At 38.3% G+C, this 17,057-nt stretch overlaps 1 protein-coding gene across 1 annotated transcript in view; it reads left to right on the top strand.

The window, feature by feature from the left end:
* Nucleotides 1–2,008: 2,008 nt before the first annotated feature.
* Nucleotides 2,009–17,057, top strand: part of XPR1 (xenotropic and polytropic retrovirus receptor 1) — a 210,112-nt gene continuing 195,063 nt past the window's right edge. The window contains exon 1 of the mRNA XM_058539935.1: nt 2,009–2,234. Coding sequence (XP_058395918.1) covers nt 2,166–2,234 — 69 coding nt within the window. The 5' untranslated portion in view covers nt 2,009–2,165. The remainder of the gene's footprint in view (nt 2,235–17,057) is intronic.

Here is a 17,057-nt window from a genome sequence, read left to right as displayed (position 1 = left end):
GAAACTTATTCTTAAACCTACTTGTGTAGATGAATTAAGATTTTCATGTCCAACCGAGTGTCTGGGCTCTGGATCAGGCACGAGAAAAATTAAGAATTGTTGGTTATAGAGTGAGTATTGAGGATTTCCTTTCTTCTCTGGGTTGGACCATGGTTTCAGAATCTTGTGTACAGTTAAGGCACCAAGATATGGTGCTGTTTGGAGAAGGAAACCATGGTCTACTGGAGTGGCTGCCGAGAGCCTACCATTCTAGTCCATATCTGGCTAAAGGCTCAGCAATCTCTTTTGCAGCTGCTCCTGGTTCCGTCTTCTTAGGCACATCATGCAGTCATTTCCTCTCTGTGGTTGTGCCTCCTTCCTGGGAGCATAGCCCTCTCTTTTGCCTCTCTCTTTCTCCTGGCAACATCTATCTCTAATAGAGGCAGTAGAGGGAAACTGTTATGTTGGGCAGAGGGGTATGGTGTTGAGGTGATAGTCCTTACTCCTCCTTTTCTTCTTCTTCTTCTTCTTTTTTTTTTTGACCCTGATTACCCTTTCACCAGAGGTTGAGGATTTTGTACAACAAAAGTCAGAAAAACTCATAGCCTCTGCCTATTTTTCCATCATGCCTCATGTGTCTTCTGAGGAAATGATTGCAGAACCCCTACTGGCATGAATTGAGAGGGAGGGAAAGGGGAAAAATACATGGAGGAAAAAAAGCCAACAGTAGAGATTGATATCTCAGAATACTGTCCCCATCACAGTAGTCCCCTAACCTCTTTGGGTCTCATCAAAATTGTGAGAATTAAAGGACAGAGTACACAGAAGGGGTTTAGAATAGTGTTTGGTACATGGACAATGAGTGCTTACTAAATGTTAGCTATTATTATCCAGGGATCCTCCACTCAGGGAAGGACCTGGGTTTCTGTCCCAAATCAGGTCCTTCAGGGCAATCGCTCCTACACTCATAGTGGCAAGCTGTGCGAGTGTTCTATTCTCCACGGTCCATTTTTTTTTTTTTTTTTTTGGTGAGGAAGATCAGCCCTGAGCTAACATCCATGCCGATCCTCCTCTTTTTTGCTGAGGAAGACAGGCCCTGGGCTAACATCTGTGCCCATCTTCCTCTACTGTATGTGGGACGCGGCCACAGCATGGCCTGACAAGCAGTGCGTCTGTGCGTGCCTGGGATCTGAACCCAGGCCGCCAGCAGCTGAGCGTGCCCACTTAACCGCTACACCATGGGGCCGGCCCCTCCACGCTCCCTGAGGACAGTTCTGCCTAGATGCTGGACCCATTTCTGGTCTCCTTAGGGGTGAAGTTGCTATTGTACCTCTAGGGGATTCTCTTTCCTCCCAATATTGATTTTCCTCTCAATCCTGCTCCTAATCTCTAGGAAGCTCAGTCACAAGTCCAGTTGGTACCCTCCAGTCCTGGTTTGGGCCCGAGTGTTGTTACTGATCTTTCTGGTAGCCCATGGGACTAGATAATTACATTGACATTCAGAAGCAGCATGCAATTTTTGGCACTGATGCCTTTAATTAAATTCAACAAGTATTTATTGAGCACCTAGAGTGTGTAAAATACGGTTCCTTTAAATACATTTGGCCCTTAGCTATTTAGTCTGTTTTAGTTATTCAATTTGGATTAATGCTGATCCATCCTTAAGGGTTTTATGAAGAATAAATATTAAAACGGAAAAATATTTGCACAATTCTTTGCAAATATAAGCGTCTTGTGTGGATTATTGTTGCTACAGTATTAATATTAATTACAATAACAACACTGCTGCTTCCCAGGCAGGCGGTAGAGAGCAGCTGGAAGGCCAACAGGAGCCAGACGGAAGAGGTCAGGGGAGGTGCCTCCAGCACGTCCGGCCCAGAAGGGGCGGGGCCTTAAGGAAAGAACCCAAATCCCACCCCCCCTTACTCCGCCCCTTTCGTCGGTGCGGCGTAGGCGGTTACCATGGCGATTACGTCTAGAGGGCGGGGCGGGGCGGGGCTATGGAGAGGAGGAGGAAGATGGCGGGAGGGCGGCTCTGAGGAGACCTCGGCGGCGGCGGAGGAGGAGAGAAGCGCAGCGCCGCGCCGCGCCGGGGCCCATGTGGGGAGGAGTCGGAGTCGCTGTTGCCGCCGCCGCCGCCGCCTGTAACTGCTGGACCCGAGTGGGAGTGAGGAGGAAACGGCAGGATGAAGTTCGCCGAGCACCTCTCCGCGCACATCACTCCCGAGTGGAGGAAGCAGTACATCCAGTATGAGGTACCGGTGGCGGCCAGGGTGTTGGGAGAGCTCGGAGGGGCCACTCTGTCTCCAGTCCCGACCTCCACCACCACCTTGCGCTCCTGCTACCGCCCCGCGCCCCGGCGGACTTTGCCCCGGTGCCGCGGGGAGCCACTGCGGCATCCCCGCCGCGGCCGGCCCCCTCCGGGCCCCGCTGACCTTCCCCTCCCCCGCAGCCCCGCTGCCGCCGGGGTAACGGATTTGCGGGCGGCGGGCCGGGAGGGAGGGCACAGCCCGGCCCGGGCTGGGGAATGGTGGTGGAGGGCGAGCCGCAGGTGGGGGAGTCGGGGTGCGAGGGCAGCCCGGGGTCGCGGCGGGTCCGTGCTAATCCCCTCCTCCCCACACACCCTGACCTCGCGTCCCCACCCTGGGCGAGCGCCCCCTCGCCAAGGTTAGGTCTTGTTTCTCTTCGCTCACCTCTCATCAAGGAATCCTTTTCTTCCGAGGTACCTTCCCTTCCGAGATAAGCCCCTCCAGTGATTTCCTTCATTCCAAAGAGCCCTTCGGCTTTCCCCCACTTGCCCCCTGTTGACAAAGGCTTTGTAACAGTGTTGAAACTTGATTTAAACGTCTATCACATATGCAGTGGTTACAGTAGGCAAACGTATTGTAATTAACTATTCTGTTTTGGTAATAAGACGGTGATTCGTCTTTTTACTGATTGCATGAAGTGTACAAAGTAATGACATCTTTGGTTTGGGCTCTTCTCTTGTTTTGGTATGGAGTGAATGGGGAAGAGAAAGGAGGAAAGAGAAGAGAATTATTAAAATTTTCAGGTTTTCTTTTAAAAATTTTTGTTAGGGAGAAAAGTACTATATTGTAAACAGTGTACTTTTAAAACATAGCTGTGTATTATAGAAATTTTGCCCCCCCCTCCTAATTTCTGTGATAATAGCTCCTGGAGGGTATTTAATAGATAGCGATAAGGAACCTTACATTAATACAGAGAAAAGTAAAGATAACCCATTTATATATTCAGAAGGCAGGATACCTGAGGGGCTTTAAGCATTGCAATAGGTTATTCTCAGTAGCTGGCAATTCAGCTCCTGGATAGAGAAAGAAAGACTTATCTGTAACCTCCAGGAATTCACATCTATTTTATGTGCAGGAACAAAGAGTATAAAATCAATATGAACACAAATATGCTAGCTAGATTTTATGAATTAAAATATTTTAGTTCTCTTTTTAATTTCTAGTTAAGTTCAGTGATAGGATGTTTAGGCAATAGCATGAGTTTATTCATATAGCTGTTGTAATAATTGAAGAAGACAGGGAAAGGGGTGTAGATGGGTGAAACAGAGAACCTTGAATATTGTAAAATAAATTCACCTTGTAACATACAGAATTTGATTATTGCCAGAAATGAAAGGCCTAGAATTATTAATGCTTTCTTGTCACTTAATTTTCTTAGAGTGTTTTGTGGCTACGTTTTGTAAGAATGAAATAAGAGACTAGCTTTTCAGCCTGTAGAATTTTTGATTTATTGTTTCTAATAACATTTGGTCAGTTTTAAAACCTTGGCTACAGTCCAGATGATGGTTTTTATTGCAAGGAGGGTATTGGTCTTTCATATTTTTAGTAGTAATTTTCAGCACCACTGCCAGTTCTTCATAGAGGCATAGAATACAGCATGCTGAAGCAACATCTTACACCTGTTATATAGTATGGAATGCTTGATTTGGGCAGAAGTAATAGTGGCTGGTTGTATGCTATGATTCATTTTAAGTATTAAAGCACTTAACTGTTTCACAGAATTGTATTAATTTGGAATATCTGGGGCTGGAAGGGGAAGCATAAGATTTAGTTTGAAAATGCAATTACCTTTTGATTTGTAATGTCAGCTTTGTGACTGTAGTAACCACAGTAATTCTGGGACTCCTCACTCTTAGACTCCATTTGGATACTAGTCCTAAATGGTTACTTTAGGTTGGTCACAGAGGGACAAAATTCCTGAGCATATGTGTGACTGACTTATCTTTCCTGGGCCAATTATAAATTATTTTTTGAGAAATTCATTTATTGTGGATAATTGAAATTTTGTTCTGCAGAGAGTCCCTACTATGTGACTCTTGTCTTGGATAAGCTCATTGTTTGGTAGGCAAAATTAAATAAAGGACACTTTTCTTTGTGAATTGGAGCCATTAAAGACATTTTTTATAGGGTTGGGATCTGTGTGTTGTAAATTGTTTCTCAAGAGCTAGTTTGGTTCCTTTAAAAATACTTAGGCATCAATAAGAGTATTTAGAGTCCAGGAATTTTGGCAGCTTAAAAACTTTGGGGAAAAAGGGACATCATAAAAGACCTTAGCCTTTGCTAGAGAAAAGAAGCTTCTCATAATGCGGTAACATGTAGTTTCTCATATGTGAAGATGATGCTCTTGAAACACTGTTAGTGGAACGCACTTGAATTTGTTTTTCAAGCACTAGTGGTGAAATTTTTGTGTATTACTCTTGATTTCTAGCCTAGGGTGCTTTCTAGTGCTGTGAACCACTATAAACTGTTCAGCTTCTTTGGTTTTTATGTCATTTCGCTATGTTAAATTTTAGTTGAAATAAGCAGAGCATTAGATAGAAGCTGAAAATTTTTGTTTTACATCTGTAATTACATGTATTATGTATACGCGGTCACACAGTAAGTGTTAGTTCTTGTATGTTAGCTATGAGCCCCTGGGGACAATCTTTTTGCCTTTCCAGGGCTCTTTCCTCTTGCATAAAATAAGAATATAGGGCTAGAGCTTTTCAAGGTCCATTGTAGTTCATAGGTTTTTGATTTAACTTTTAATGGTTTTTATTCCTTGGATTGCTAAAATTATGAATGTTAGTGACCCATCAGTATCCTGAAAGTTATTAGAGTTTCTAATTTAAAAATGAATTATGGAGTTCATAGACTTAGTCTTCATAGGCAGAATAATGAAGCAGAAAAGAATAGAGCAACTTGGAGAAACTGTATAAAGAAAATCTATTTGATCCATTTGTGAATAGTTTTTATGAAGAACAAACACAAATGAGCAGAGACTATCCCTGTGTTGAGTAATCTATTTGAGTGTAAATCTTGGCATATTAAATAGAATATTAATAAATTTTTATAAGAATGCTTTTTTGATTTAGAACCAGTGATTGTATATTTTAGAGCTCTGTAATTGATTAATCAAAATTAACTTAGACCAGTTGCAACCAAATAAACTAGTATGACCATGTTAATATTTTACAGATTATTAGCAAAAGAAGCAAATATATTTGGTGCCTTAGGCTGCTGACTTGTGTTTTCTTCCCTAGGGTCCTGTGCTGCTTTGGTTTCTCGGGAACCAGGCATGGTTTTTTCAGTGTATGTTGTAGTTTTGTAAGATACTAAAATAATGAGGTATCTTAATTTCAGGATTTTAAAGTTTAAAGGGAATTTAGAGATTATCTATCTCCTTGTTTTCTTCAAGCAAGGAAACTAAGGTTCCAAAGAGGTTAAGTTGGTTGTCTGGGATCATATATAGATAGCTAGTTTCTTGAGCACAGATGCATAAGCATTGGTAGTCAGGTCAGCCTGGCTGTGTGACCCTGATGAAATCACTTCCTCTTTCTGTGCTTTAGGTTCTTCATCTGTAAAATGAGAGAACTGGACTTGATGGTTTCTAAGCTTGCAGGCCTATATTTTCTGTGGACTCTTTCAGCTCTAAATTTCCATGCATTTTTTATAGTTTAATTATGTTGGATATATGAGAAGAACAGAACTTAAAAGACTATTATTAATAACATCCTTTTAAATTAGTAGTGTCCTTTTAAAAATTTTGATGAAATTTTAATCTGTGAATGGAAAGCTGACCCAATGAAACTCTTTTATGTGACTTAAATCAGTAGAAAGTGATAGTCATGGATTAGTTTTTTGTTGCAGGATTTGGGAAAGAACAGATTCTGCATAAACTGCACATCCTTTATTTTCAAGTGTAAGGAAACATTGCCATAACATTATTGTGATTTTCATTTATAGAACTCTCCCGTGAGAACACTTGTGTTGCAGGCTTCAATTTCCCAAAGGTATTATGTTGATCAGTTAGGGTTAACTTGCCTTGCTGGAACTTGTTTGAAATTTCCAGTTTGGCCACCCGATGGGGCACAAACCACACTTTTTCTTTCAGGCACTTCTGTAAATGAAAGTACAGTATAGGACATTTAAGATAACACTTGGAAATGATTGTCAGTAAGATGCCTGGCATTTACAAATGTTTCTTAAGTGAGTGAATGAATGTTGTATAAGACAGGAAGCTATTACTGTTCTTTATTATCTTTGTGCAGTAAGGTGTGTTAGGGTGAGTATCCTGCAAAGATTATACTCATCCATGCATCCCTGAAGGTTGGTTTTGGATCAGCTTTTGGGTGAAGGCCCAGATCGTAAGAACCTTAAGAATCTTATTTGGCCTGGGGTGACTATGGAAAATTAGTCCTGGCTTCAAATCCAGTACTAATCTGGAAAGCATTTGAGAGACTGACTGAGTTGTGCTGGCTAGGGATTTCAAGTATATTTGTGTCATAGCCCCCAAAGGGGAGTACCCAAAACTCCCATGGAGTAAGAGAAGATAGTATTAGAACTGTTAGTTATGTTTATTTTTAAGCATAAGACGAGGAAGAAATAGAATTTTACTAATATTGAATAAATGGATTGATGCGGTGACCTTGTTTAGGAGGTATTCTGAGGGAAGGAGAGAGAAGGATTGCTAATAGTTTCCTCACTTGTTCACTTTCAGCAAAAAACAGTTAATCCAGTTTATGGTTAAATGAATTTATGGATATTATAAGATTTTGACTAAACTAATCCTTATAAAATGGATGTGACTTAAAAAGACTCCTATAAAGAAGCCTGAAAAATAATACCAATAATGCAAGCACACGTGAACAGCAAGAAAATGGCAGAGCTGACAATTCTACTTCTAGTACTAGCTTTTTGTCAGCCAAATTACAGAAGAAAACAGTGACACTTTAATAGACTTGACAAGAAGTTTTCCAAAAAATTTCAAAATAATTAAGACAATTCTTTGAAATAAGATTTTACATCCACTGTCATGTACAATGAACTTCATAAATATATATCATGTATTGAGTATTCTGCCTTTATGAGGTCTGCTTTAGCTTATAGCTGTTTTAATAAAGTTTCAAAATTAACTGAAGTTTGAACTAGACCTTTGAAATACTATATTACAAAATGTAAATCTAATATTTTAAAAAGTAATGAAGCGGGCCGGCCCCGTGGCTTAGCGGTTGAGTTCGCGCGCTCTGCTGCTGGCGGCTGGGGTTCGGATCCCGGGCGTGCACCGACGCACCGCTTGTCTGGCCATGCTGAGGCCGCGTCCCACATACAGCAGCTAGAAGGATGTGCAACTTCCTTGACAACTTCCTATGACATACAACTATCTACTGGGGCTTTGGGGGGAGAAAAATAAATAAATTAAAAAAAAAAATTAAAAAGTAATGAAGCTTTTCAGTTATGTTGTTCTCTAAAAGTATTGTTATTGATGATGATTTCTTAGATTAAAAATATTTTGTACTCTTCATAAATGAAGGGTAAAAATTATTTTATCATTGTCTCATCTTTTAAAAACTTCTATTTGAAAAGATTTTGTTTTAGTTTATACAATTGTAGAAGGATCTAATTTATAAATAAACATACATATATTGGCTGGGCATAGTAAACCTTTTGTTTTGTTTTTTTGATAGAGATATGACATAAAAGAGTTTGGAAGACTTTGCTCAGGTTGTACAGTTTAACCAAAGCTGCTTTGTGGGTTGCCTGGTATTGAACTGGCCTTTGGGATTGAGAGAGTGTCAGAATTCACTAGGGTTCTTGCCCAGTTGTATTTGCCTTTGTAGGTCTTCCCCTTACCTTGTAAATGCTAAAAGAAGCTGCCTAGGCAAAGCTCATGAACAAATGCCTTAAAAAATTATTCATTCATTCAACAAATATGTATAGAGGTTCTACTGTTTGCTGTAGGCTGATAAATTAGTCATGAAATTCCACCTCTTTCATTATCTTAAAAATAGAAGAAACAAAAAATAATGTTTTTTAGAACATGGTTATAAGTTTGGATCACTTGGGTAAATGATATGAAATATTGTTTCCTTAGCTTTTCAAGCTTTTTATGTCATGCATCTTTAACTCTAATTTGTTTGTAGGAGGAAATTCAGTTACTGTTTCTTCCCATCACCAAGCAGGTGTAGTATCTTTAGGGGCTAATCAGAACATCCTTAAAAGCTGTTTATTTATTAGAGGTCAGAGAAAAATATAATTAACTTGCTGTAAGCATAACTTACAATTTTTATATTCTCTATAAAAAGAGGGACAGTATGTTGATTAAGAAAACATAGTCATCTGTTATTTATTGAGGATGACCCTGCAGTGTTTAGAAATACTGTAGACCAGGAATAAAGAGATATAAGTCCTTAGACCCAGTTCTGTCACTGACTATTCATAAATAATTAGTGAACAAGTGATTTTTGTGATTTTTTTTGAAGCTTGAAGGGCTGAAGTATAATCATACAGGAAAGTGGGAAGTTTTTAGATTATTGTGTGAATTACTTATTTCAGCTAAATTGGTAAAATTATAATTCACAGAGTAATCCAGCTGTTTTGTGGGCTTCTTCTGTTTCTTAGAGCAGTGGTTCTTAAACTTTTTGTTCTTGGGACCGCTTGAAACTCCTAAAATCTTTATTGAGGATTCCAGTGTCTACTGATATGTGCTATATTAGAAATTAAAACTGAGAAACGTTTAAAACACGAGAGTATACAAGCACACCTTCTACTAGCCGTGAGACATGGCTTCACACTTCATGTAGCCTCTGGAAAACTCCACTGTGTACTTGTAAAAGAATGAGGGTGAAAAAAGCAAAAGAAGTTATTATGAAAATAGTTTTGACCTTTTGCATTCCCTGAAAGCGTTTCTGAGTGTTGTTGCGTTAGAGCACAGGACTCCTTTCAGAAAGTTTGGAGAAGGCCTGAGAAAAAGCTCTCTAGTCTTAGGAAGCACATAAGAGGATAAGGGAATCCAATGGGTGAGAATTCTCTGATATCTCTCCCACTGCAAAGGACATAGAGAAAAGAAAGTTGGCTTCCCTGGGATTTCCAGTTCCATTCTCTTTTCTTTGAATTGAATTAATGGAAATGTGATCAGCTTGTCATTAAGGAGAAAGGAATTAACATTTATTTAGCAGTTAGGAACCAGGTGTCAGCTGCTTTACATATGCTATCTCATTTAATCTTCATAACAGTTTTGCAGAATAGATGATTTATTTTACTGATGAGGAAACCCAGGCTTAGAGAGATTAATCAGCTTGTTCCTGGCTGCACACCTAGTAAGTAGTAGAGCCGGAATTTGAAATCAAATCTGTCGTATGTTGGAGCTCTTGCTTTTCTATGGGAATTGTAAATAACAGCAGTGGTGGTGGCAGTGGCAGTAACAACAGCTGTTGTTTTTTGAGTGCCTATTGTGTCAGGCACTGCAATAAGTGCTTTAAAAACATTTTCTCTTCATAGCAAGCTGTTTAGGTAGATTGTTAGCTCTGTTTATAGATTGGGGAAACTGAGTCGCAGAGCCATTAAGTAACTGATTATGTTGATACTGCTAATTGTGGGTAGCAGAGATGAGGTTGTAAGAGCCCCTGCTCTTAATTCCTACATCATATTGCTTTGCATAAAATAAAAAATAAATTCGTCCATTTATACATACATACATTTAGGTGGGCTGACCTGTTTTTGAGCACCTGCTGAAGTAATGGCTGGTCTATTTTTAGTCCCAGGTCTCAGTCTGCATGGTTTGGAAGTAGCAGAGTGTGGTCTGGAGGTCAGAGTTCACTTGTGTTAATTTATATTTTCCTCAAGATTATCAGTGTAACTATTATTAGATAGGCAGCTGGTAAATAGAGGACCTTATGAAGATGAGCCATAAGAAAAAGATAATGAGATATAGTGATAAGGGTAAAAAAGAGGAAGCTAAAGAAAAGTGGACATAGCTGTTGCTATGCCACAGTTGTGGCTTTTTGCTTCTCAATCATAGGTCGTGGAATGTTAGACCTGTAAGGAATTTCAGAGATTATTTATCCCAATTCCCTTTTTTACTGAAATGGGAAATGAGGTCCAGAGAGCTTAAGTGATTCAAGGTCACATGGCTTAGTTAGTGGCTGAGTTAACACAATCATGCTGATTCATTTTATTGCTTATTATTTTACATCATATTCTAGTATGTTAATAATGTATACAGAGAACAAACTCTAAACCCAGACTGCCTAGGTCCATATTCCACCTCCACGATTTACTAGCTGAGTGACTTCAGGCAAGTCACTTAACCTCTCTATGCTTCAATTTCCTCATCTATAAAATGGGGATAATAATAGTAGTCATAGGACTTTTGTGAGGATTAAATATGAAAAGTGCTTAGAACAATGCCTGGCACTTAGTAAGAGCTGTATATTTGCCATTAAAATTATTTCTCCTGCAGAGCTCAACAGTATTAGGCAATGTTAGGTTAACAGAATCTTTGTGAGGGAAACCAAGCCTCAAACTCTGTCCCTTTGGGCTTGTACAGTGTTCAGGTTTTCTTGGAAAATGGCTTTGTTGATTTTAGCTATTACTCTTGTTAATCTGTGATATTTATATTAGTAAATTGTCCTTAACCTTTTAATACATAGTAAGAAAACTAGGTGGGAACAATTATGTGGTTTTGAAATAAATTAGTTCTCTCTGGTCACTTGTAACTTGTATTCATTTCAGTTACATATAAACTCTGTATTCTTTTTTTTTTTTTTTGTGAGGCGATCAGCCCTGTGCTAACGTCTGCCAATCTTCCTCCTTTTTTTTTTTTTTTTTTTTTGCTGAGGAAGACTGGCCCTGGGCTAACATCCGTGCCAGTCTTCCTCCACTTTATGTGGGACGCCGCCGCAGCATGGCTTGCCAAGCAATGCGTTGGTGCATGCCCGGGCTCCGAACCGGCGAACCCCGGGCCGCCAGAGTGGAGCGCGCGCACTTAACTGCTTGCACCACCGGGCTGGCCCCTGTATTCTTTTTCTTTTAAAGAATAAGTGATTTTTTTTTTTTTGAAATGCACATGTATATTCTTAAGTATGTCTAAATAGCTTAAGTAAGTTGCTTGCGTTTTTAGTAGATATCTAATTTTAGTTCTTTTCAATTATCTAATGAAAGTTTAGTTTTTAATATTAAAACTAGTTTTAGAGTTGAAAAAGAACATCTCAACCCCTCTGTTTTACAGATGAGTAAATTGAGGGCAGAGAGGCCAAGGTATGTGGTCAGAATCTTACAACCAGCTGCCTAAAATAAGAACATTGACCCTCTGCTCACTGCTGTACCTTGCTAAGGCTTATCACTGCCATATAAACATTTCTTTGCTTTTAAATTTTAAGAAGGAATTTTTTTTTTTTTTTTTTTTTTTGTGAGGGAGATTGTCCCTGAGCTAACATCTGTGCCAGTCTTCCTCTGTTTTGTATATGGGACACCACCACAGCATGGCTTGATGTGTGGTGTGTGGGTCCACGCCCAGGATCCGAACCTGTGGGCCCTGGGCCGCCAAAGCAGAGCACGAAAACTTAACAACTGTGCCACTGGGCCAGCCCCAGAATGAATTTTCTTTGTAAGAATCAATATGAATTTAGATGTTCTTGTTAATGATTACTCATATACTCTGTATTAATACGTTTATCTGAGTCTAATCCATTAGATCACATTTAAAATAGTTCTTGCATTTGTCAGTTAAAAGACTGAGTAAATTATGAGGCTCAACACATTACCAAGCCAAAGTCAGGGTATATATGACTAGAGAAAAATCAGAATACGTGTTAAACCAATTCATCTAGTATTCATGAGTATCCCCTTCCTTTTTCTTTTTAAATAATAAAACAATAACGACGATAACAACAGCTAACGTTTATTGAGTGTTTGTGGTGTGCCAGGTATTTTACATTTAATCCTTACCCTCTGAGTTAGATTTTGGTATCCCTGTTTTGAGAAGACACTGAGTCTTAGATTGAGTAGGTTGCCCAAGGTTACACAGTCAGAGTGGCAAACCCCGCCCCCGCCCCCGCCCCCCCCCCCCCCCCCCCCCCCCCCGCGCCCGAAGTCAAACACAGGTGTGTCTTATTTCAGAGCCTGGAGTTACACTCTCAGGATATGCATGGAGATGTAAAGATAAGTAAGTCCCTGCCCTAGAGGAGCTCAAACTTGGGTGGTCTCCTAATCATAGTATACTGTGCTTATGTTACAGAGGAATGGCCAATTGATTTTGCTCTGGAGATCAAAGGTATTTATCTTGGAAAGTTTCTCAGAGGTGATATTTGAACTAGGTACAGTAGTCCCCCCCTTATCCATGGAGGATATGTTCCAAGACCCCCTGTGGATACCTGAAACTGTAAATAGTACCAAACCCTATATATACTATATTTTTTCCTATACATGTATACCTATGATAAAGTTTCTTTTTTTTCTGCTGAGGAAGATTCGCCGTGAGCTAATGTCTGTGCCAGTCTTCCTCTTTGTTGTATGTGGGTCACTGCCCCAGCACGGCCACTGACAAGTGGTGTAGATCTGTGCCCAGGAACTGAACCTGGGCCGCCGAAGCGGAGTGCGCCGAACTTAACCACTAGGCCACAGGGCCGGCCCCTTACTTTCATTTTAGAGACAGTATTACTTAATATGGTAGGTTTTGTGTAAGGAGCATTTATTAAATCATGTTTAGCCAACTTTAATTATGATGATTTAAAATTTTTAACACTATATCAATAATTAATAATAATAATTTAATGCATATTTTGTGAACCTACCCTGTTAAACACAAAATATCCTATTAAAGTAACATCTCCATTCCAAATTGTGTAATTTGCAAATATACACAATATTTTAGTAGTTAGATCTTTTTATTCTCATTAGTATTTGAAATTAAATAAAAATATCACTGATAAATACTATTAAGCATTTTTTAACGTATCACTTTCTAGTGCTCAGCACAGTGATTTATGTAGGTGCTTCAGTATTTATGCATTAAATAACGGAATTTGGATGAATAACCAGATATAGGGAGTGAAGGAGGGAACAACTCAATATAATGATTTAAACCTAGAGAAACTAGTACAGAATAGCTACTTTTAGGATGGTAAACTTATGAAATTAGGTCTTAAATATACTGATTTCAGGTGTAAAATGTCTATATGTAGAGATAAGTAACTGGATTTTAAAAAATTGTTGAAAAGATAAGGTTTATTATAGTTGAGGTAGTAATTAAAGAATTAATTCACTAAGGGAAAGTGTGTAAGGCAGAAAAATTGAGATGCAAATAGAGGAAATCTTAGAAAATACATTGTCACAGGAGTCAAGGGTCTTAAGGGTAAATGGATTATCAGCAGTGACATAACTTAGGTCAGGGAGAAGGAGGATTAAGGATAGGCCTTTGGACATAGCAAAAGGAGGTCATTGGTGAATTCTGAACATAAATTATCTTTTCCTAACTTTCTTCCAGATTTTAAGAGGTTAAAGTCTTTGAGAAAACGTGTACTTTTCATTTGAGAAATCTGGCTATTAACAGAGTGAGGGAAACAGGATAGAACCTTTAGGAACGAGTAAGATAAAGCAAAAGGTTTTTTGAGGCTATATGAGATCTATTCATATATGAAGGCAGTAGAGAAAGGTTTAATCTAAATATTTTGCTTTAATTGCATTTCCCTCATTTATTGGCTGTGAGACCTCTAAAAAGTTATTTCTATGAACCTCAGTTCTCTTGTTTGTAAAATGGAGATAATATTTACCTTTCAAGGTTATTGTGAGAGTTAGATATAATAATATATGAAAGTGCCATAAGGACCTGACCTATAGAAGATACTTTTCAATAGAGTATAGCTGTTAGTTTCTATCAGCATTAAAAGTAAGCCACAGGAGTACCTTTTATTCATTTATTCAACAGACATTTATTTTAGGGTGTTGGTACTTAGTCTTTAGTATAACAAGACCCTCTTTCAATGTCATGCAATTTCTTGGAAACCAAATGATGGTAGCTGGACGTTTAGAATCCATTGCTTGAGAAATTACATTCTGACAAAATGAATCCACTGTATTTCATAGATTCTAAGGTACACATTCCCCTGTTCCACATTCCAACATCTTTGAAATTGGAATTCATCTTACAGATGTCAGGGTTTAATTGGTAATGTTTTTCTTTCTTAATGGTACATAAAATAATGGTGCATCTTAGCAATTGATAGTATCTTAGACTTGGTGAAATATGGTAGTATTTTATTAAGTACAAATATCTTCAGATATTTTGACAAGTAGTAGTATATTTGTGGGAAACATTATTTAGCCTACAGAAAATACCTAGTTTATTAATGTTTTGCAGTATTAAAATTGAAGCCGTGAAGTGATCTGAGACCCATGGATTAGAAACCATTTTTATAGGTGTACAGGAAACAGCATTGCTGAACCTTTGGGTTGCTTTTTGTTTTTTTTCAAATAAACTGGCAAACTAAGAGCAGGAGTGAGAGTTTTATGTTGTGATAACTATTATGTTTGAGCAAAATCTAATGTGTTTTACTAACCTGTATAAAAGTTATATTTTAAAAAAGGGCTGGAAGCCAAAAGCACTAAGAACTTTTCTTGTGATTAGTAAGTGAGAGAGGTTTCAATTTTGTGTAGAAATAAAAGATAATGAAAATTGGGAAAAATAACGAAGGAGTTTGCATTTTGATATTTAATGAAACTGGAAATGCTATAAAATAATTCAATAAAAATAATAGCTAACACCTAAAAAAATTAACTGATATGCTGATTTTGGACATTTAGGTTTTGCATTACAAAGTCTGTGCAGTTTATATGCATATTTTGAACTGGTACTGTGCTAGATGCTGTGGCCTATAAAAATTGAAGTGAGATTGCTCTCTGCTCTCAGAATTTACAGCTGTTATCACAAATGTAAGAATGAGCCATATAGATTTAATTAGTTAGAAGAGAGCGCATTTGTTATCAGCTTAATTTTATCGTCAGAACAGGATCCTTAGACAAAGAAGATGCTGATTTATTCTTCTGATCAGACCTGCTCCAGCTCAGAAGTATGGCTATATGACTTCTCAAGGGCATTCAGTATAAGTTAAATTATAATGTTGGTGGCTTTGACATAGGGAAATGAAATTTTGTGTATTATTGCTAAATAAATCACTTACTTGAAATTGTCATAGTTTTCCTTTCCATAATTTTGTGTCTTTATAGGAATACAAATTTTAGCCACTTTGACAAGACAAGCCAAAGATGTTGATTATGATCTAATAACATGTACATTCTATGAAATAAAAACATTTTTCAAATTTAGATTCATCTATTAATTATCTATTGCTGTATAACAAATTAGCCCAAAACTTAGTGGCTTAAAACAATAATGAACATTTATTATCTTATACTCTTTGTGTGTATCAGGAGTTTGGAAGCAACTTAACTATGTGATTCTGGCTCAACCTGTTTTGTGAGGATGCAGTCAAGATGTCAGCTGGGGCTGCAGTTATCTCAAGGTTTGACTGGGGCTGGAGAATGTGATTCTAGGATGGCTCACTCAAATGGTTTGCAAATTTGTGCTGGCTTTTTTCAGAAGGCCTCAGTTCCTCACCACTTGGACCTCTCTGTAGGGCTGCTTCAACTTTTTCCTGGCTGGCTTCTCCCAAAGTGGGTGATCCAAGAGAGAGCAAGATGAAAACCCAGTGTCTTTTATGACCCAGCCTCGGAAGTAGTACTCGGTCATTTATGCGATCTTCTATTGGTTATACAGGTCAGCCCTATTTGGTGTGGAAAGGGATTGCACAAGAGAATTACTACTAGGAGGCAAGAATCATTGGGGGTCATCTCAGAGGCTAGTTACCACACCTGATATAAAAATCTAATGGTTTAGAAAAGTGTTAGAAATAAAAGGGAGAGTATCAGAAAATTGAGGGGCCAAAATTAGAGGTAAATCTTAGAAAATAAGATTTCACTCAAGATAGTGAGCTACGTGTCTTTTCCTCAAAGAGGCATGGATTATAGAATAAGCAGTACTTGGGCAAGATACTTGAATAACCTTTCTGAGTCTCAGAGCTTCAGTGCTAAAATGAGAATCATATTTTAATGAGTTGTGGGCCTCTGTTAAAGTAGTGCATTTAAAATATTCAAAAGAATATCTGATGGTAGGCATTCAGTAAATAACTATTATTACTTTTATTATTGATCAGTATTTGTGGGCATCATATCCTCAGCTCTCATGTTTACTCAACCCAATCTAATCTAGCTGCTGCCCCATCACTCTACTGAAACCATTTTTGATGGTCACCAGTGAGCTTCTGATCCTCAGATCTAATTACCTCTTCTTAGTCTCTTCCTTGATCTCTAAACAGCTTCTTATTTTTCTTTCCTTTAACTTAAGGTTGTATTTTATTAATCTAACATATTGATAGTTTTATAGGCTCTAAAGTAGAAAGTCAGAGTCTAGGCATTCTAATGTTAGCTATTTTTCTTTCATTATAATTCAGTTGCAGCATTCCAATTAGATAGATAGATAGATAGATAGATAGCCAGACAAACAGACAGATGGATAGGTAGAATAGGCCATCCAGCTCAAGAAATAGAACAATTATTAGTATAATGAACCCTTCCTTGATTGTTGTTTTATTTAACTCAGATGTTCTCAGTTTTCTTTAAATTTCTGTTCCAGCTGTGTTGAGACATAATTGACGTATAACTGTGTAAATTTAAGGTGTACAACTTGTTGATTTGATACATTTATATATTGCAAAATGATTGTCACCAGAGCAT

Source organism: Diceros bicornis, chromosome 4 (assembly GCF_020826845.1).
Source record: "Diceros bicornis minor isolate mBicDic1 chromosome 4, mDicBic1.mat.cur, whole genome shotgun sequence".
Classification (NCBI taxonomy): domain Eukaryota; kingdom Metazoa; phylum Chordata; class Mammalia; order Perissodactyla; family Rhinocerotidae; genus Diceros; species Diceros bicornis.
The sequence above is the reverse complement of the archived record's forward strand: the minus strand, read 5'-3'. Positions and strand labels throughout refer to the sequence as shown.